Source organism: Bactrocera neohumeralis, chromosome 5, assembly GCF_024586455.1.
Source record: "Bactrocera neohumeralis isolate Rockhampton chromosome 5, APGP_CSIRO_Bneo_wtdbg2-racon-allhic-juicebox.fasta_v2, whole genome shotgun sequence".
Taxonomy (NCBI): Eukaryota; Metazoa; Arthropoda; class Insecta; order Diptera; family Tephritidae; genus Bactrocera; species Bactrocera neohumeralis.
The window spans coordinates 36,094,063-36,116,154 of NC_065922.1; the positions used below are offsets into that span (position 1 = coordinate 36,094,063).

General features: G+C 32.1%; 2 protein-coding genes across 9 annotated transcripts in view; both read right to left on the reverse strand.

Moving 5' to 3' along the window:
* Nucleotides 1–259: 259 nt before the first annotated feature.
* On the reverse strand, nt 260–2,340 carry LOC126759852 (V-type proton ATPase subunit d 1). Its single transcript, XM_050475018.1, has 3 exons — nt 1,992–2,340; nt 1,197–1,705; nt 260–1,129 (listed from the first exon to the last, which is right to left on the reverse strand). The coding sequence occupies exons 1-3, from the start codon at nt 2,113–2,115 to the stop codon at nt 713–715; spliced, it is 1,050 nt and encodes a 349-aa protein (XP_050330975.1). The 5' UTR covers nt 2,116–2,340; the 3' UTR covers nt 260–712.
* An 809-nt stretch (nt 2,341–3,149) lies between these two features.
* Nucleotides 3,150–22,092, reverse strand: part of LOC126759836 (neuroglian) — a 153,749-nt gene continuing 134,806 nt past the window's right edge. For 5 of the 8 annotated variants that reach the window (XM_050474986.1, XM_050474991.1, XM_050474987.1 and 2 more), the window contains exons 4-9: nt 19,650–21,886; nt 18,993–19,569; nt 18,748–18,912; nt 17,198–17,566; nt 17,027–17,130; nt 3,150–9,165 (exon numbers count right to left, since the gene is read on the reverse strand). In XM_050474986.1, coding sequence (XP_050330943.1) covers nt 8,987–9,165; nt 17,027–17,130; nt 17,198–17,566; nt 18,748–18,912; nt 18,993–19,569; nt 19,650–21,886 — 3,631 coding nt within the window. In that variant the 3' untranslated portion in view covers nt 3,150–8,986. Of the gene's footprint in view, nt 9,166–10,742; nt 11,808–16,521; nt 16,677–17,026; nt 17,131–17,197; nt 17,567–18,747; nt 18,913–18,992; nt 19,570–19,649; nt 21,887–22,092 lie in introns of those variants that run through there. The other 3 variants (XR_007667094.1, XR_007667093.1, XM_050474992.1) reach the window with 3 other exon arrangements.

Consider the following 22,092-nt stretch of genomic DNA (forward strand, 5'->3'; position numbering starts at 1 on the left):
CTTAAAATATAATATTTTTATTAACTTTAAATTATTATTTATTTAAAATTCTGTTTGAATAGTTTTATTTGTAATATAGATATATCGGTATATAATTGAACTACTATGCACCCAAACTAAACTAAAATTCAGATTAGCTAAATATCAAAAAATTTTCAATCCGAAGACTATTAAAAACATTTTAAGGGTCTAATTTCTAACATATCTCACCCGATACGTGATATCTAAGAACTGAAATATTATTCGAAGACGTTTGAAATTTAAGGAATGTCTGGAAATAATTTTATTAATTTTAATACAATCTATTTTTGATATATGTATATATTTGCACAACATGTTATTTAATACATTATATTTCCATATATTTATATGTAGTTTGTGTACATTCATTTAATATATGCATGTGTGTATAGGTATGTTTTCTTTCATAACAATAATATTCACAAAAAGATTTAGCGTTAAGTTTATACCGGAACGAAATATAATAATTTTCTTTCTATTGCAGCGCACATATGCAAATGAAGTAAATTAATTTATATTGGTATATACATGCACAAAAGATACTGTTAACAATTCATTTACGCGCGTTAGTTTAAGCTAACTATTTCAGTCGAATAAAACAAATGCAATTTATTTATTTTAAACGAAGAAATATGTAAAACTCACACGAGGGACAGCAACAACCCAAAAAACAACAATATGATTATGTGATTTAGAAAATGGGTATGTAGTTGTCGATTTTCGCACGATGCTTCTGAGCAACACACTCAGAAATCCACACAATATTGCGGCACTCCTGTTCCTTCAACTTCAAGTACGCATAGAAAACTCCAAAGTGGAACTGCTGCATAAAAGCGTAAACATTGAGTTTAACTTCATGCTCGAAGAATTTATCTTCAAGTGTCTTATCTCCAGGATTGGTGCCAGAACCATCAAAGAGTGCAGCATATTCGGCATAATACTCAGCTACCGTCTTCACCTGTTCGTAGTCATCAGCGCGTGCCAAAGCCGCCAAACCATCTGGGTGCATGTTACCACAACGGGGATACAACTTGGCGCGATCATCCTTGGACAATTCAGTACCGAAAGAGTTTATCGTGATGATAATGGCACGGCGATCGGCTTCAAACTGTTACATTACAAAAATTGTAATTTAGTACTTTATATACAGTAAAACATATAAAACACAAGCTTACAGCCAAGATTTCGCACATAACGTCGGCGGTGGAACCACCCAACTTCTTGCAGAATTCATAGAAAGCCTCCAAGTAGGCCTTGTACAAGGTGTTACGAATGATTTCAATGTTCATTTCATCCAAATCCTGTTCGGAAATACAATCAACAAAGAATGGTGCCAATGGTGTATCAACCAATACAGCGTTGTACAACTCAGCAGGTGTGGCAGCAACATGAATTGCCTCCATTTGTTCGAAACTACCCAATGGATGGCATTTGGGAATCAATTCAGAAATTGGACGCTGATGTAGAGTACCAGTGATGAGCAAAATGATGTTATCAATCATATAGCCATAGGTTATGAAGTCCAAGAAGCTGGCCAATGGCTCTACAGCATGATTACGGAGATGCTGGAATTCAATGACAAGTTTCTCGCGTAGCTTGTCATCAATGACCGAAACGGAAAGTGGTGATGGTTCATTGGCCAAAAAACTGCCATAGTCAGTACTCTGAAGATGCAATTTCAAATCTAAAAACAAAATAAGAATAGAAATTATTATAAATAAAAATAAATCACAAGACAGCTCCCATGAGTTTGACATTTCATTACATAGTAAACGCCCCACCGTTCTCTTCTACTCCTATTATTCACTTCGCAAATGCATGCACGCACACACTTACACATTAAACTTTAATAGTGTGTCACATGACCATACCACCCCCTTACAACTGCTATTCTGTACTAAGGAAAATCAAAACTCAATGTCGGAAATTTCAGGCATTCTTGCATACTGCCAGTTTTCAGTTGCACTAACCTTCCAAAGTTTCACACTGCACCAGATTTAGGTAGTCCGACTGCTTCAATATGCCACACTTGAAACCACGGCACAAACCTTCCAAGTAGCCACCATCAATATTGAAATAACAACCTTCACTCATTTTTCTGCTTTCTTTGTTCTGCTCGCTGACTTACAGGAGATTAGATGTTGCAACTAATAAGATATTTGCAAATTGGGTGTACTTGGGTTCGACTAACACCTGAAGTTGCTGTGTGTGGCACGCAAAAAGACTACGAAATGGCAAAGAATTTACTAAAGAAATTTACTTTTTCTGTATATTTTCCAGTATTCACTTTATCGACTACCACCACTCTGACAAAATGTCATAAGTCATCACATGACTGTCATTGGTACTTAACGAAAGAAAATTACATTTCGTTCAGTTCAGTACAGCGTTGCAATAATATAACCAAAAAAAATTAAGCAAAATTCAATAAAAAACATTTTTTTTATTGTCGAGAAAATGAATGAACATTTTTTTATTCTACTGTTTCAACATTCCGAACAAGTGTTGGAAAGCTACCCTAAACGTTTCTAATGGATAAATCTCCAGTAGTTTACCAAATGTTGCTGTTAAAGTTCCATTCCAATTTACAATTCTAACTAAAACTCTTCAGTGATCGTCCATCCCTTTCTTACGCACAGGTCTTATGAGTTCCATATAACAACTAATGATAGCCTTTTGAATCCGTTCCCACAACAGTCGGGTCTACGTAACCGGAACGGACCCGGATTTTTATCCGGCTAAGGATTGTCAACTCGGCAGAATTTTGCCGCTACAGCAATAACAACAACATAGCCTTTTGAATAAGAATAATACATATTTTATGTATCCTTTATTTATTAATTCAAACTCATCAGCATCATTTGATACTTGGAGCATATTTAATTAAGATACATTTGTATATCATAATATAAATGTTAAATATTTTTAATATTTATTACATATTTTCTATATTTGTGAATGTTTGGATTACTATAAATATGAATATTTTTTTATAAATAGTTTAACTATATAGTATGTATTTGATCTTTAGTTCCCAGATATATTCTTTATTCATATATTTGTCTCTAAAATTTAAAATCAATTATTTTATAAATTTTTATTATAAATATAATAATGCGAACCTTCACTTTTATTAAATATGCAAACACTTACATATGTTTATCCATAAATCTGTATACTCAGCCAAAATATTTTTGTTTTTATTTTTATTTTTTGTATTTTATTAAATGTAGTCCTTAATTGAGTTGCTTGCTTTGAGTTATTTGTATTCAATTCAATTTTTAAGAAGTATAAATAAGTGATTTAAATACAAAAAACATTGTTTTTGTTATTACTAATTTATTTATTTTTCTTTAATTAATTGGAGCAGTTTTATTTATGTTTTTACTTTTTTCCAACCATGAAGGTTTTTAGGGATTTTAATAAGTCATTAGTCCTTGGTTGATTTTAAATAAAAAATATATAAACCCTAATAAGTTCTATTTTGTGGTTTTCGAGAGAGTTAAACGATCGCTCGAAAGTGGTGTTCACAGTAATGAGCCACCTGGCGTGTAGGTATGGAGTAATTCTGTAAGTCATAGCGGTCCTGCTCAGAACATACTGCCTTCTCCGGTTCTTGCTCTTAAAAATATAAATATTATTTTATCCAAGTTTCTGCTTCCGAGAGCACTGTTTTTTTTTCTTAGTGAAGATATTTCAGAAAGAGTGTGGGAAGCGTCAGGAAATGCATACATTATCAAGATAATTCAATCCTTGCAATACTAGGCATAATTAGCGTCAGGAGAACCTGTTACATCCGCATTGACATGTGTGCGTGTCCGCCATCAAAATGATAACAAGCAGGTTGGTCTTTTTCTTTTCAACTTATACTTACTTTGTTTAAACATTGTGTTATAATATTTTATTACATTATTAAATTATATATTTTAAGTATTTCTAATAACTTTGGATGTACGCGTTGCGCAAATCGGCAGTGTTAGAAACTACATTTTAGAATAATTTTTTTATACTCAAATAATTTAAGCTACGTATATACATACATATATTAAACAATTAATGTTTAAACATTACGGTTTCTGGTAAGTGTATATAGTTTTTGTTGACATAACTACTGTAATTATTATTTAATTGATAATTAATGTTAATTGCTATTAAATATTTAATTACTCTTTTGAGTAATCGTTGTGTTTAATTCCATTAAAAAAAAAAATTTTAGGCATATATAAATGTAGGACATGATCCACAAATAGTCCCAAACATGTTTGATTATTAAGTTTGCTGAAAATACTTACTCTTTTGTTTTTAAGTAAGTTAATATTTAATTAATTAAAATATTTAATTATTGGACAAGTTAATTGTCACGTGATTTGCTACGGCTTATATCACATCTTAGCATTTCATACCATTTAAGCGGCCACATTAATTATTTTGTTGATTTATTTTTTGTTTTGTGTTAAAAAGTTAATATACATATACATACATATATGTATACATATATAGCTAGCAGAAATACATAATAATGTATGTATGTATTTCGCATTCACAGACCGCTATTGTAGTTATTGATATATACCTTTGTGTTTGTGTTAGTTTTATTTTATTTTATAAATTGTTTGCGTACTTTCATCTCGATGGGTTATGCGGGTGCAAGGGTGCAGGTGAATTTATTGATTTTTTTGTATTCTTCTAGTTTTGAGTTTAAAGATTTCTTATTCAACGCTCCATGTTATAATTTTGTTTAAAAATGTTATAGTCAGGCTTGCGATTTTTTTAATTCTTTTTGGAATAAAAATTATATTTTCAATTATTAATTCTAATTTTGTGGGACAAAAGTTGACAATTTAATTTTGAAACCAAGAAGTTGGGATTACAAATTAACTTTTAAATTTTTAAATTTCAATAAAATTAAAGATTTCATTCTTGAGCTAAAATGTTTGAGGTTAAGACAAAAAAAAATAGTTTTTTTAACTCAACGGGGTATTCAAAGTGGCGTAAAAAAGGCAATTAATATTTTTAATATCCATTTTTCATTAGTTATTTATTAACATTACAAGAATACAGGAAAACAATTAGACAAAAACATTAAAAAATAAAAATAATCAAAAATTTCAAAAAAAAGTAGTTGATGCAGTGGGGTCTTAAGAAATTGGCACACATCTAAGATTTCAACCTACCTAGCACTCTGAAGCCAAAAATTAACTATTAATATAAAATAATTTCACAATGTCTAGTTCTAAAACTGAAAAAAAAAATTTTTTTTAATTAAAAAAAAATATTTAAAAAAAAATTTAAAAAAATTAAAATAAATAATTTTTAATTGAAATGCTAATTAAATTATTTTTTAATGTTTTTTTTTTGCAGCATGGCTGTAACTAAAATTTTGTGACGTTTTTATAATATTTTTTTATAAAAAAACTGAAGAATCAAAAAAACAATGGTGGAAAATTTTTTGTTTTAAAATCTTATTAACAAAATATATATAACACTTAAAATAATTAATTAATAAATTCAGTTAATTACCTTTATTAGAATGTAATTATTGCATGCCACAATGTTTCGTAAGCAACATTTACGAATATATAAATAATCACCGCGACGCTAGTGTATAAAACCAATTCAACAAATCATCCCATAAATTAACCAATTTATCGTATTGCTGATTAAATTTATGCATATTTGAAATTAAAACAAATTTTTCGTTTTTTATTTTTTAGTGTTTTATTATTAAAGATTTCATTATTCATTGCAGTACCTATATATCAATTTTATATATGTATATTTATGTAATATAATAATTAATGATAATAAATTTAACATTTAATTAATTAATTAGTTTAAGTGTGGATAGAACGGAATATAATCGAATCACTGGATGGGCTGATGACAAGAAAAACACAAAAAAATGAATAATTAAAGGTGCTACTTCTCTTTAATTACACTTACGCGTACATATTTAAAAAATTTAAGTTTTTACTTAGGAAAATTTTAATTTTTACTTAGGAAAATTTATATAAAATTTCGTAATTTTGTTTTTTTTTATCATATTGTACGTGTAAATTTTTTTATTTGTAAAAATCAACTATTTTTGTATTCAATTATTAACTCACAGTGCAATCCAGCATGTGTGTTAGCACTATGCGAGCACAGTGCCTATTAAAAGTTTGCTGACCAAATGTATTTCACGTAGTGTGTTTGAGAATTGAGTTGCTACTTATTGCTGCTTGTTTGTAACGGTAAAAAGTTTGTTGCATTTTCGTTTATTTGTATTTCAAGCAGTTTTTCACGAATTTCCTAGCAAGCTTAAACTATTTTTGATTTGAAAAAAAAGAATAAAAAAAAATATTTTACATGTTTACTTATATGTATTTATGTATATTAAGTTAAAAAATGCATTTTCTCTTTTAGTGTTTACAAACTATGGACGTGTTAAAAAACGAAAATTAATTATAAATATATTTATTTAAATCTAAATTGCATCAACCTATTTTCCTTACAGCAATAAAACATTTGTTAAATTAATAGTTATGTTATTACATATATTTATATACATATGTATATTTTTTGTTTATTGATTGCATTGTGTTAATAGCTGAGATAAGTGTCAAAAGGACAGCAATGCAAGACTGTTGTAATTAATTAGGAAATTGAAAAATATATGCTATAATAAAATAAAAATTTAAAAGAAGTGCATTTTGTATATTAATATTACTTAAAGTTGTAAATTTACTATTGTATTCGATTTTTTGAATATTATACGTCAATGCCATTTATATTTTATATACACACTTCCAGAAAATTAGCATATTGAGTATATACTTTTGAATTTTAACTTAACGACTTAAGAGAGCTTTGAGGTTAGAAATTTTGAGGTGTATTTTTTTATATAGCATTTTGATATAAAACTGAATTTAAGTAGTGTCGGCAGTTAAAGGAAGATAAAATATTTTTTTTTGGTTTTTTAAATCAATAAATCAACCAACAAAATGCTAATATTAAACTTTAACTAAATTTATTTACTTGTGTACAGCAATTCGATATTTAATTTTGTAAATTTATGTTTGTATATATGTATATATATTCGATGTGTAAAAAGTAACACTTTTACACTAATGAAAACTGTTTTACATACACATACATACATATATATATAAACTTTAGCATAAATTACTATTTCGTATATGTTTTTGTTTAATATTACAAACACTGGCAGCGCAAATGATATTCACAACAACAATAAGCTTTTGCAATGTGTGCTTATTTTGACATCTAGCAAAATTCCCTTACTGTTTTGTTTGCTTTTGAATTTAAATGACGTACATATGTAAGTGGTAGTTAAAAATATTGTGAAATATGTTGAAATTCGCTGATTTTCAAACCACATAGCACATTTCTTTATATTTTTAATTTTTTTGTATATAATTTTTTATTTTTTTATATATAATTTTTTATTTTTTTATATATAATTTTTTATTTTATTATATATAATTTTATTTTTTTATATATAATTTTTTTATTTATACTTTTCTTTCATATAATATTTTTATTTCTTTTTTTTTACCATACACACATTGAGATTCGTTTAATTTGTATGTAACAGTTCACACGCACGTACTTACTGGTTTATATTACATCTAAAGGCTTTGCGTAAATTAAAATGGTAATAATTTTCCACAAATATTTGTATTTTTTTCATGTAAGCTCAACGTATAAGGCTTGCCAAAGTAATTTAATTTTTTACAACGCAACTCAAATAAAGTTTTTTTTTTATTTTTTTCTTTCTTTTTCAAAATGCATTATTTAATTATTTGGCTTGAAACTAAATATTCAGAGGGGCTTTGAACGCTTTATTGAAGCGTTTGTTTTTAATATTTTCGCATTTGCGTAAATTACTTGAACTGAAAATTGTTTGTTAGTATTTTGTTTAATCTACAGCTGCTATTATTATTAATAACAACAATCTAACGCAAATATTGGCTGAAACAAGCTACAATTACCAATACATTTAATAATAAATAGTACATTTGATTTAGTGTGGTGTGGGTGTATTATTTTTTCTTTTAGTAAATAACTGCTAATGTTGCTTTCGCCGCTTTAATGTCATACATATAATGCTTGTAGTGCTGCATTTTTTATATATATTTAAAATAGCAAGGTTAAATGCATAAGTGAGGTTATATCCACTTGTGAATTTCCAAAAATCATTTTTTTTTTGTTTACATATGGAATTTATAAAGATAAAATATTTGAAAAAAAAAATAAAAAAAAAAAAAAAAATTGAAAATAATGCGCAATCCTTAATTGCAATAATTTATTAAAATGATTTTACAACTTTTATATAGATCATTTTAACATATATTTTCACACATAATAGCTAAAACATCGCATTAGCACAAAAATGTATTCAAAGAGCACAAATGCAACACTACAAACTGTATATGTATCTAGATACATACATATATTAGGCGATGCAAAATTAAACTTAAACTCTTGCTTTGCAAATTCCACTCAGCTTCTTAGTAAAGCATTACTTTCACTTCAGCATAAAAAGCGGTTTCTGTATTCCTTCGTATTACTTGCATTAAAAATCGTATATTTTATTCTTACACCCTTCGATTTGCGTATTTTAATTTTCCACTTTCTACATTTTCCGACAATAAACAATCGTATAAATTTCACTTAAGACAATACACAAACTCCGACTCAACGCTATTCCTACTACAAACACGTGGGTGAAATGAGCATTTGATAATTGGTCATTGCTTATCAAAGTCATTTCACTTTATAACTCGCTTACCTAATTGAAATCGCTACAAATTATACACCTCTAGCCTCGTCGCGCATTAAAATTTCGCTGCTCGTCCGACCTACAATTTCATTCGCTTGCACTTTGGTTACTGCCGTTATGCCTTTACGGTTGCTGCTGCTGTTGCTGCATATTTTGTAGTTGCACCTGCGTCTATTGCTCCTAAACATAGGTGGCCACAGCAGGTGTATTTGAGGAAGTGGCGGCTTGTGTGGGCGCTGGTGGCGCGGTCGGCGACTGATGCGCTGCTGGCGTGTTGTTTATGGGCTGTGGACTGACGGGCGGTTGCAGCTTGCCCGGCACATACTGACCAATGAAGGAACCATCCTCGGTGAATTGAGCTGCAAAGTGAGATGAAAGGGAGTGGAGTTAGTTGCTTTATATGCATGTGAGTGTGTGTGTAGGTAATGAATTGGTTAATTTAAAGCATGAAGGTGGGGAAAGTTGTGTTGTTAAGCCTTCAACCGGTGAGAATCAGTTGACCAGGAGATGGCAGAAATTAGTTTGCGACTTTTGCATGGTCGCGGTGATGTTGTGTTTATTAAAATATATATTTTTGTTTTTCTTTTTATTTTTATTATCATTATTATTTTTATTTAATGATAACGCAATTCCTTCTTTTTTTATAATGTTTTTTAATAATTAATCGTGGTTAGAAGAATGGATTTTGTTTATTGTTAGTGTAACAAAATTAGGGTAACTACACAATACTGAAGTAATTTCAGCTATGACGTAATAAAAACTAAAAACAAAATATCAAAACAATTAAAAATAAATAGTGATGGTAATTAATGAAAAAATAACAAAAAATATCAAAATAAAAAATAAAAAATTCATAACAAATAAAAAGTAATAACAGTAATAAAAAAAATAATAACAATAATAAAAATAAAAAAATAATAATAATAAATATAAAAAAGTAATATAATATCTACAACAAAAAAAAAAAACAAATATCAAAAAAAGGAGATAATTGATTAAAAAAATAATAATATTAAAAAATATAATATAAATAAAAAGTAATAATAATAGTATTAAAAAATATTTAAAAAAAGATTCAAAAGTAAAATAAATACTACTAAAAGATTAAAAAAAAGTATAATTTATTTTTTTATTATTTTTATTTTTACTTTATATTTTACTTATTTTTTATAATTCTTTATTATTATATATATGTATTTTATTTAAATACAAAATAACAAAAAATTAAAAAAAAATTATATATACAAAAATAATAACATAACCATGTCTTGGTAAAATAAAAAATCAATAAAATAATTATTCCAACTCAAAACATTAAAATATAAATATATGTATAAACAAATACTAAACAATATTCTCCAAGTCATGCCATGCAAATTTTCGAATCTACACTAATAATAAAGTCTATGAAATTAAAATGCTTACCTTATTTACGTATTTATGTTCATTTACAACATTAAAACGAAAGTGCGAAATTATTTTAGCGGTACGAAATCAAAATTAATATGTTGCTAAAAAATGAAATGGAAATTTAAAAATAATACTTTTAAATATCCGAAATAGCTAAAATTATCTAAAATCTTTAAATTAAAACTTGTAATTTTAATAAATTATTATTTATAAATGAAAGTTTTCAAATAGTTTCAAAAAATATAATTCCAAAGTGATACTTTGAAAATCTAACCTCCAAAAATTATTAAAAAAAATAAAAAAAAAAAAAAAAATTAAAAAAAATATTTCATAAAATTATATAATCATACATATTGCAGATTTATGTCCATATCATATATATATCTGATATTATACGAAACATGTAAGGTTATGTAAGCGCTATTTTTGCCTATTTTACCATAGACTTTTCTCTTAAGTTAAGTTGATCTAAACACCATGTCCCTGCCAATAAACAAACCTATATGGTTATAACAAAAAAAGTGTGTTGTTGTTTTTCCATGTGTTACACATTTTCGTTTTTCATTTATTTATTATTAAATTCATTCATTTTAAGTGTTTTGTTTAATACGAAAATGATAGGTACACAAATAGCTTATTTTTTAAAAAAATGTTCTTCTTTACTCCTCTTATTGTTGTTGTTTAATTTACATAATTATTACAAAACGATTCGATTGTTTGTTTTCTTCATTAACTTTAACACTATTGCTAAAATTACGCATTAAAAACACTAACTTTATATATAAAAGAGAGAGAGAGAGTAAAAAATATAAATGAAAGAGTACACAAATACAAGTACGTTAACTAAAAACTAAACAAAGAAAATTAAAATAAAAAATTATATTAAATCAACACATACATTTTCATAAAAAAAAACATAAAAATAAATTAAAATAAAAATATTGTTGTACGGTATAAAAGCAATTATAAGATTTTACATTTTAATTTTTTATAAAACACACTTTAAACTATATATAGTTAAAAAAAAAAATACAAGAGAGAGTTGCAAATATGTCTACGCCTAGGCGCATCCCGCTTTTTCACTCGGTGCTGCTTTCATTATCATCCGCTTAAGCGCGTTTATGTGGCTGTGTGTGCGTGTGTGGATGAGTTTATTATTTATTTATATATTTATATGTATACTTATTGCCATAAAATTAAATAACGGTTTCGCGTTTGCAATTCAGTAGTTTAGTTTGTTTTAGTATTATACAAAAAATAACTGTTTCGGTTTATTTCATTTCTCGTACTTAATTTGATGAGAGAGATTCAGAGCTGCATCGTTTTGATTTAAAAAAAAATTGCTTATTTTTATTTCTTTTATGTTTCGCTACTAGCTGCGTTCTGTTTGGCAGTAATCAAAACTTGTTGTTGTTGTTGGTTGGTAGCTAATTTTGCTGTTGTCGTGGCCGTGAAGGTTGTTGGCGCTCTTTATGTCATGGTTGTGTCGAGACGACGGTTGCGAATACATAAATGGTTTAAACTTAAAGTGATTGCAATCAAAGTCCTTTACGTCCATATTGGCCAATAAAAGAGCCGTCTTCGTTTAAGCCTACGCATAGCATAAACACATATGCAATTATTTACATATTTGTGATTGTGATTTTATATGCGTTGTTGTTGTTGGTGGGCGGTTGGTTTGTTGATTTTTTTGGTGTTTTATAATAAAAGTAAAAGAAAGGTATGACAACGAAAAAATAATAAATATATTTAATAAACTGAAAACGAAATTAACAAAATATGCAAAGTACATAAAAGAATAAATATGTTGTATATTAGGGTGTCCGTTAGTTCTCAAGTTGATTTTTTGCCTTAAAAAAATTATCCAACGCAAAAAAACTCTATATGTTAAATTTAAACCGTGTCTAAATGGTGTTTCTCATTCCATGTATTTAGCATGACATTTTTTCAATTTTGCTTTAAGGGGTTACATGGGTCCACGGGTTCCAAAAATCGATTTTTTTTTGTCTTATAAAATTCTACAACTTCTAGAATATTGTCCGAAATTTTCAGGTTGATCCGAGTAATAGTGTTGGAGATAAAGCCTTGAGAACTTGTACGCTCGAGGCTAGCAAGGCTAAGTGTGCCTTCTTTGAACGCGTTTTTCTCGAAACTGTATTTTTGAAGTCGGTTGGCAAGATTTCTTGAGAACTACTCAACCGATCTTCTTGAAATTTTACACAGGTCTTTGAGATACAATTCTTAAAGATTTCGACGAAGGATTCTTTTTGGATTACAACTATTTGAAAAAAATTGTCGCGAAATCTTTAATTTTTTGTAAAAATGCCTGCCAAACCCCAATTTTCAGTTTTTTTCCATTCGTTCTATAATAAATTAACGTTTTACCTAAAACACGCATTTTTTCACTTTGGGGGATCCTGTAAGGAATTATCCTGCCAACATGGGCACATCTTTCTTCCGAAGGTTCACCGGAAATGGCGCTGCAGTGACCGAGTTTAAAATATTTTTTCCAAAAATTTCAGAATTTCTTTGTTAATAGTGTGTGTTTTTAACAATAAAAAATTCTAATAAAATATTTCATTTTTTAAATGAGAAAAAAAAATTGTTGAAAAAGGCTGTTTTTCACCCGACGAAACTGAAACCCATGTAATGCCTTAAACAAATAAATCTGTAATATTAAAAAACTGATATTCTAGTACAAAATTTTTCGACCAATAAAAAAAGGTCTCGAGTGTTTTATTCCAAAACAACCCTTTAAATGTTATACAGTTATGAATTAAGCATCCTTCCACATGATTTAACACATACTGCGTTGCTCATACGACATGGTGTACTATATGAATGCAGTACATTGCATGCATAACTGCGTATAACTTTTAAAGGACTATTTTTATGAAAAAAAAAATAATAATAATTAAACCCTTTTTTGTAGAGCCATTAGAATATTTCTATTTAAACAGTGTAGGTTTATTTGCTTTGGAGATGAAAAACTTTTTGGTCAAAAAATATCATATAAAAGAAGCTATTTGAATAAATTAAAATGATTCAGGCACGATTTAAATTCAAAACAAAGAGCTTGTTTATGTTGGATACTTCTTTTAGATCAAAACTGAAACTACAGGATGCGTTCGCAAAAAAAAATATCAACCTGCGAAATAATGGACACCCTAATATATACGGTAATAAATTTGTAAATACAGATATTACAAAGTGAACGAAACATAAACATAAAACACAACGTGTCAATAACAGTAATATATAGGTATGCATAATTGTAACAATAATTTTATGTTGGTTTAATTTTATTGTTGTTATTGAGGTGAGAGCGCACAAACAAACTGTTATAAATGGTGTAAAGAAACGTACTGTGAGGCGGCGCACAATGCGAGCAAAATGACAAAAAAGCATATATTCACATATGCATACACATAGCTATATAAACAGATCGCCCTCAATGAGTCTCGTATATACTTATATATTTTTCGAATATGATATGCAGCTGCGAAGCGCTAAACTGTTTAAAAGGCTTGTAGTGTGTAATGTGTATGCTATCCAATATTTATATGTATCATTTGCTTGCTGTTAACTACCGTTATTGGTTTTGCGGTCAATAATTTATGGTTTTAAATTTCATTAAAATTTTCAGTTTATTTTTCTCTGCATATGATAATGAAAATGAGCTGCTACATTAAATATATAAAAATGTATATGAATTTAAAGGCCGATGCAACCGCTTGTCACTAATGAAATGAATTAAATGATAGTTGCAATTACAAAGGCGGCAAGTAAAGGTTTAATTTACAAAAAATGACGGAGCAAAGACATGTTTTTTTAAGTATACTGTTAAAGTTACAGTTAACAAGAGAATTCAAAAATGTCCGAAATAGGCCTTTATTTACAACTGGGGTTATATCTACTTCTGAATTGAAAAAAAAAATCGATTTTTGTATTTATGTGTCGAATATACATGTATTTAAAAATTTTTCTAAAAATTTGAAGTTTATCCGGCGAATAGTTTCTGATATAAGCGTACATATTTGTATAAAAATTTTAACTTAGTGCTTTTAACGCGACTTTCTCGGAACGCTGTTTTAAGAGTCGGAGAAAAAACTTCTTCGAAACAGCTGGACAGTATAGAAATTCGCACGACCTATTTTCATATATGTATGTACATATCATTATACATTTAGTCGAAATGACTAAGCGGTTAAATGACGAAAATCAAAATACTTCAAACATTTTAACTATTCAACTGTTGATTTATTTTGTTTTTTAGCTTTTGGATTTAAGAAAATTTTTTTCATGGACACCATTTTTCTGAGATTCTGTTGTTATTATTGTTTTAGCGTTTATAATCCGCTAAGATACGCTAGGTCACGGGGTCGGCCCGGTATATTGGGATTAACTTTGTATTAAAAGAGGTGGTTAGAGTCAGAATGGGACTCGTTCTGGACATATATATATTTGGTAATTACTAGTGACACTAGGCAGGCCACAGTTACCGACTTAAAAAAAATATATATATATATATATTGTAGGAAGTGTTGGGACGATTTCCGACTTATGTATATCATCACCCATCTTGAGACGCAACATTCATTAATTGATAATATTTTACCCGAATAGACCATGTACACAAAGTGAAGAAAGTATAACAGCCGTAGCTGAGAGTGTAAACGAAGACCGTAGAGAGTCGATTCGGCGCCGTTTGCAGCAACGCAGACTGACGTATGGGGCGACTTCGCTTCGTTTTGGAACCTAATTTTGATGAGGCCCATTTCTGGCTCAATCGGTATGTAAAAAACCAAACCGCGGTTTGGTGTGGTCCTTATTTCTTCAAAAATGATGCCGATGAGAACGGAGCCGTCAATGACGATCATTATTGCACCATCATAACCGACTATTTGTTGCCTGGAATTGAAGGTTGTGATCTCGGCAATATTTGCTTTCATCAAGACGGCGCCACTTCCCACACATCGTTTAAATCAATGGATTTATTGAGAGAACACTTCGGTGAGCAGATACTTTCACTTTTTTGGATATGTAAAGCCAAAGTCTATGCGAACAATTCCGCTTCGATTCAGGCCTTGGAGCAAAACGTCGCGCATGTCATTCGCCAGTTACCACCCGAAACGCTCGAAAGAGTCATCGCAAATTGGACTCAACGGGTGCACCATCTGAGACGTAGCCGCGGCCAACATTTGAAATAGATAATCTTCAAAACATAAATGACACAGAATGTTCTTTCGAATAAATATTCCCCATTAAATTTGAAGTTCTGTGTTTTTTCTTTAAAAATAGTGAACCTCGAAATGAATCACCCTTTAATTATTGGGTTTAAACCTAGTAGTGGCAATTCACAATATGAGCAATAAAGCACAAATTAAATTTACTAAAACAAAATGGACAAACCACAATTGACATAATACTACGCAACACAAACGACAGTACATTATGAAAAATACGACAACCGATTTCCCAATTAAAAGTAAAATTTAAAATTTCTGCACTAATATTATAAAATATGTGAGTATTTACCAACAGCAATGTTTTAACATTGAAATGAGGTAGATTTTTCGTTTTTAATTTTAATAACAGATATTTGTGCCATATTTTGCGAAATTACTGTAAAAATGGTATGTTTGTTACGAAAGATTTTGAATTTTGCTTACAATTACATTTAATTTTTTTATGTTTTCATTTTTTTTAAATCTACGATCAAAATATACTTTTGAGCACATATAAAAAATTTAGAAAAATAAAGAAGTATTTGGTATATACAATTTCGGCAAACATTTTTTTCCGAAAATTTTGAATAAAATGGTTATTATTTGGATTAAAAATTTGAACTTAGCAACATAAGTATTTACCAAGTTGTGGCCAAACTATCACAAGGAAAAAAGCAAATAGCCAAATCAAAAACAATTTTTCGACAGTTCAAAAACAATTTTTTGATGCGCCGGATGTCTGGGTTAAATGTATTCCTTTTTCATTTGTCTTATATTTTCCTAATTTTTAGTTCGAAGCATTAATATGCGAAATTAATTAGCTTGCCAAACAATTTCTGACGCCAAAATGTTAGCAACAATCAAAAATTTAAATTTTAAAGAATTAATGGTTTAATAAAAATGTGAGAAAAAATGCAAAATTTTAGAATTTCTTTCAAATGAACACAAGGTTTTATAAAATATGCGAAAAAGTGAGTTTCATGAACAAAAATCAACCGAAAATTAAATAAATAATAGAAACTTCATGCCTTAGAGTAAACCTTATGTTGGAGAAAAACCAAAAATTGATATTTTTACCTTTACATAATGTCAAAAGAATTTACTAGATTTGTATATTCTATTGTAATAAGAGTGTGGCTAATGTTTAAGTATGTTTGCGGCTGCGTTGGCAACCTCGTCTTGTAGTTCGTGCAGAGTTGGTAAATTATTTGCTACGCCTCTAACTACAGCTGCTGTTGTGCTCATTTTCAAAATCACACGCATTTTATACAAGTTGGGGAGAATAATGAATACAAATACATATAAATAAAGTAAAACAAAACGAAAATAATATACAATAAATAATTTTAAATATTTTTTCTGTGATGAGTTGTGAGCTAATCGAGAATAACGTTTTAATTGACGATCATACATGTATGTACGTACATACATATATAGAATGACAGATATATACGCATACATATATGTATATTTGTACACATGCATTTTTATATGTATGCTTAAACACGTTAAAATTACAATGTCTTGGCTTTATTTTATGGAAAAATTTTCAATCAATTTTTTTTCACTCAATTCAACTCACCTGTATCACCATCTCCGTATTCGGCCATCGAGTCGGTGTCACTCTCCACACCAGGCTGTTTCGCCGAATGAACCGATTGCTGTCCAGCGCTCTTATTATCCAATCTGTATGATAAAACGATATTTTGTTTATAAAATGCTTACTTCGTTTGCAAAATTGTGTTCAACTTACGGTTGTGAGTATTCATGGAATCCACCTTCATCCGGATAGTCGCGACGTCCGTTCGCCAATTCACGATCATGCACATCGTATTTGCCACCACGATTGCGTCGTATGATACAAATAATAATGAACAGTAGTATGATGAAGGCCAGCGCCAGCATCATGCCAATGAACCAGCCTGCATTCGCCACATTCTGATTGGGCACTTTGGTGGGGCCGTCAATGACGATTTCACGCAATTCGCTGGGCGTTTCATGATCACCATCGACAGATACAACACGGAATTCATACACATTATCTGGATTGAGACCACCGATTTCTTGGTAATCTTTTGAGAATTCGGGTTTTTCTGTTTTGAAGTTTGGCTCGCCTTTGATTCTGCGTTAGAGAAAGATTAATCGCAAAATGTCAGTGTCACAGTTGATTAATATTTATTTACGATGCAAATGAGACTTTTTCTAACAATATTATAATATATAGTGATTCCTTCATGAAAATAATAAGTAGTCATAGCTGCCTAGAAGTTTTTGAGATATCGTTCCAATATGTGTCCATTTCTCCACAAAATGCTGCTCATTTGGCGGAATCGACGTTATCGGACCACTATAGGATATAGTGCCGTACTGATAAATTAAAATCAAGATAAAGGTGTTGTTGTTGTTGTTATAGCGGGTACCTAGTCCCTAGTTGTAGTCGACGACATCCAACGGAAGGCCCAAGAAACGTGCTGTTTCGACGGGACCAAAAGAAGAGGTGTGCCAGATGAGTGGGGTTGATGGCACATGCAAAGAGGTATCCAGTGTCATGCGGAGACTCATTGCAGGCAAGACATATATTGTATATGTGGTGCTCTATTCTGGATAAGTAGGAGTTTAACCTGCTACAGTATCCAGAACAATCCAGACTCCACTGTGAATGGCGGTTAGTGCTTGTCGGAAGTTAGTTGCGTCCGAAGTCCGGTCGGCGTATTGGAATGACCTCTTGATACTCCCAGGAGGCGGTTCCGCTGCAAGTGTGATTTCTGCGAAAGCACCCCAGCAGGAACTGCCTGGAGAAGAGTTCATTATGCTCCTTAACTGGGAACATACGGGCCTCACTAGCAGCTGTTCGATAGGAGACATCAAGAGGCATTCTGTCGTAGTCCGGAGTGCAGTATTATGACAGGTCTGAAACTTCCTCGTCTGCGTTTCACTGCATCCAGGCGACCATATTGGTGCGCCGTAGTTAAGGACTTGCTGGCCGATTGCTTTGTAAGTTGCCAACAACGTTTCTTAGTTATGCACATGGGGAAAGTGCGGCCGGCTAGTGACTAGAGGATTTTGTTACGACTCTGTACATTGGCCATAATCGCGGTCGTATGGGGAGTGAAAAAGCATAGACTGTCAAAAGTCACACTTAAAATTTTAGGATTATTGACAGTCGGAATCTTGACGCCATCGACTGCAATATTCAGGTCAATCAAGTTAAAGATCCTTTTCGACGCTTTTATACTCGGTGCAGCCGAAGTTAATGTTTTTTTCTTGTTTTATTTAAAGAGAATATGAAATTAAATCACTCACCTGTATTGTGTGTAGAAGTGTGTGCCGGCATGCCCTTCGGTACTCGGCTGCCAATTGACGCGATATTTTGCATTATTATTCTCGGATTTTAATTGTTGTACGATAAATCCAGGTACAGCAGGCATTTGTGAGTCTTCTGGCAGAGTGCGTTTCTCAATGAAGTGTCTGGAAAACAACAAATTCATAATTAATATACAAATTGTAGTTTCATAACAGGTATGTATGTATGTCGCCATCAAACTCACTCTGATCCTTCGCCCATTTTCGTGGTTGCCGTTATTGAAATTCTATATTTCGTGTTTGCCTTCAAACCAGCTAATTTTGCGCTCGTTATCTGTGGATCATTAATATGCGGATCGAGTTCACGTCGCTCGCTTACATAGCTGCCCTTAACCTCTTCATAATAGATTTTGTAGCCTGTCAGTTTACCATTTGGTTGCAATGGTTTCTTCCAAACCAACCAGAAGGCGGATGAACCCAGCGGGTAAGCATCTAATGACTGCACTGGCGATGGTACACCTTCGGGCGTATCAAAGTCGATGACTACACTGGGTGGGCCATTGAAACGTCCATTGTAGGCAAGCACACGTGCAAAGTTCTTCGAATCGGGTTTGAATTGTGTTACGAGCGCCTGATCGGAGATGGCATCAACATGTATTTCGCGTAGCGCTTCCTCACCCTCCTTCTCGGTCCATGTTTGAATCTTGTAACCCTTGAAGCGACCACGTACCGATTCGGGACTTACGTGATTCCAGCGCAACATGGCAGTGGTGGCAGCGGTTACCTGGACCATACTGAAGTTGGTGGGAGCTTCCAAAGGACCTTTAAATCAAAGTAAATATTGTGCATATAACCAAAACCAAATTATTATAAGCAGTTAATTCAAAATACTATATACTTACGATCTTCGCCCGAATAACCGACAACCTCTGTAGGCGCAACATTCGCTTCGCCGTGTTTATTTATAGCAACTACTTTGATTAGGTAGGGTACATAGGTTGGTTGATCTGGTATTACCAAATTGTTCTGCTGCCAATCATATATGTCTTTACTCTCCCATGAGGCAGCTGGTATATCACGTTTCCAAGAGACACGGTAGTGGAAGTCTGGCGCATTGTGATCAATCTCCGGCATTGGAGTCCAAGAAATTACCAAGTTATTTGGTTCGGTACCCATGCCTTGTACGTTATCTGGATTCTTGTAGGGCACATCTGGTGGTGTGGTACAAAACTCACTGTGATCCGATGGCGGTGAGGGACCAATTTTGTTGAAGGCTTTTACTCGGAACGTGTAGTTGGACCAAGGCGTTAAATCAACCACAAATGCGGTTTCAGTGGATGGTACTTTATCGTATGAGATATCCCACGAATCGGGTGTGAACGAAGTGTTGAATTCGATGGTGTAGTATAGAATCGGTGAGCGATTGTCACCCTGCGGTTCCCAAGTGACTCTAATCCTATTAGCCATACACACGATGCCGACTAAACGCGGCGCATTGGGTACATCTTGCACAATGAGATTGGCTTTAGCCGATGCCTCGTCCAATTCGGTGCGTGCCACGCATGTGTACTCGCCAGAATCCAATTCAACGGTCTTTGGTATGGTCAGTGAATTGTCGTTGGTCTTCATGAAACGTGCCTCCGATTCGAAATCAATAGCTTGACCATCCTTCCACCACTCAATTACTAGATCAAGTTTTTCATCGTGCTCTTCATTACAACGGAACGTCGCCGATTTGCCAGCAGCTACTTCGTAATTCTGTGGCTCATGAATAATGCTTGTGCGCTTCATTACCAACAATGTGCCATTCGCAGATATGCTGCCGAATTTATTGGTCGCGTAACACGTGTAGTCACCCTCATCACTAAACGCAACTTCTTGGATCTCCAGGTCACCCGATGGCAAAGTGTTGTATCGTCCACCAGTCAATTCTTGATGATTATGTATCCATTTCACTTGGGGTTTGGGTGCACCAAACACACGGCAACGTAATGTGACATTCTTACCATCGACAGTGGCTTCCTTACGTGGCGCTTCCTGTATCTCAGGCGGCAGTGCCAGCACATTCAGGTACACATCTTTGTAGACGTAGCCAAGCGAATTGGTTGCGTTACAACCATAGTTACCAGTATCGGCCTTAACAAGATCGCGAATGATAATACGATTACTTTGTACCGTACGACGTGGATTGGGTGCTGATTGTGCAATCGGTTTGCCATTGTGGATCCATTGAATTGTGGGCTCGGGATTACCAGCAGCTGCGCATTCGAATATGACTTCTTCATCTTCGGCCGCGTTTTGTACCTCTGGTTCTTTGGTGAAGTAAGGTGTGGCCAAAATCTTCAGATTGATCGAATACGATTGGGCATTACCGACACCGTTTGAAACGTCACATGTGTAGGAACCTTCATCCTCGAAATTCGCCTGTCTGATGACCAGCGACTTACCGTAATGACCTTGCGTGATTCTATCACTCCATTCTATGGGCGCACCATTTTTAGACCAGACCGTTTGCGGAAGTGGTGTGCCACCGAAAATACAATAAAGCTCGACACGTTTGCCACGCAATGCAACTTCATTCTTACGCGTCACATATTGTCGTTTCGGTTGTTGTTTGTTCAGTGCAGCGCTGATACCGGTCTGTTTCACATCCAATAAGACTTTATTGCCAATTTTGTACTCATTACGGAACACTGATGTAGCTGAACAGGCATAGAAGAAATCATCGGAAGCATCTTCACGTGTCACATTCGAGAACCAAAGTGTTCCCTCGGGATCCAGTGTCATGCGTGAGTTGTTGATCGATTTAATAGTGCCTTCCAAGGAATGCTGTATCAGCCAGTTTACAATGGGTTTGGGCCAACCATCGGGTGCTTCGCAACTAAGCGAGAAAGGTTCACCCTCATTGGTTTCGATTGTTTTCGCCACTTCATCCTTAAATGCATTCAATTCCGCTTTGCGTACAAACACGGAGTTCGAGGTGGCTGTACCGAATTCGTTTTCAGCGAAACACTGGTACTGACCCATATCTTCATCCTTGGGTGATGTGATGACAAGCGTACCGCGACCGGGTTGTTGCAGCATGCGATTGTCGTAAGCTTGCCAATCGAATTTCTTGCCGTTTTTGATCCATCGGTAACTGCAAGGAGAAGAATATAGCATAGTGTAAGTTAGGAATGAACGAGTTAAGCAGGTAATATTAATTTTAAGAATGGAAGTCTTAAGATCATCGTCTGTTTTGGTTAGCGAACACGGATTATGACTTCTTCGATACTAAATTTTAGGAAGATGGTTAAAGATTGTACTACTGTATTATTAAAGAAATCATTTGTTCTATAAAATATT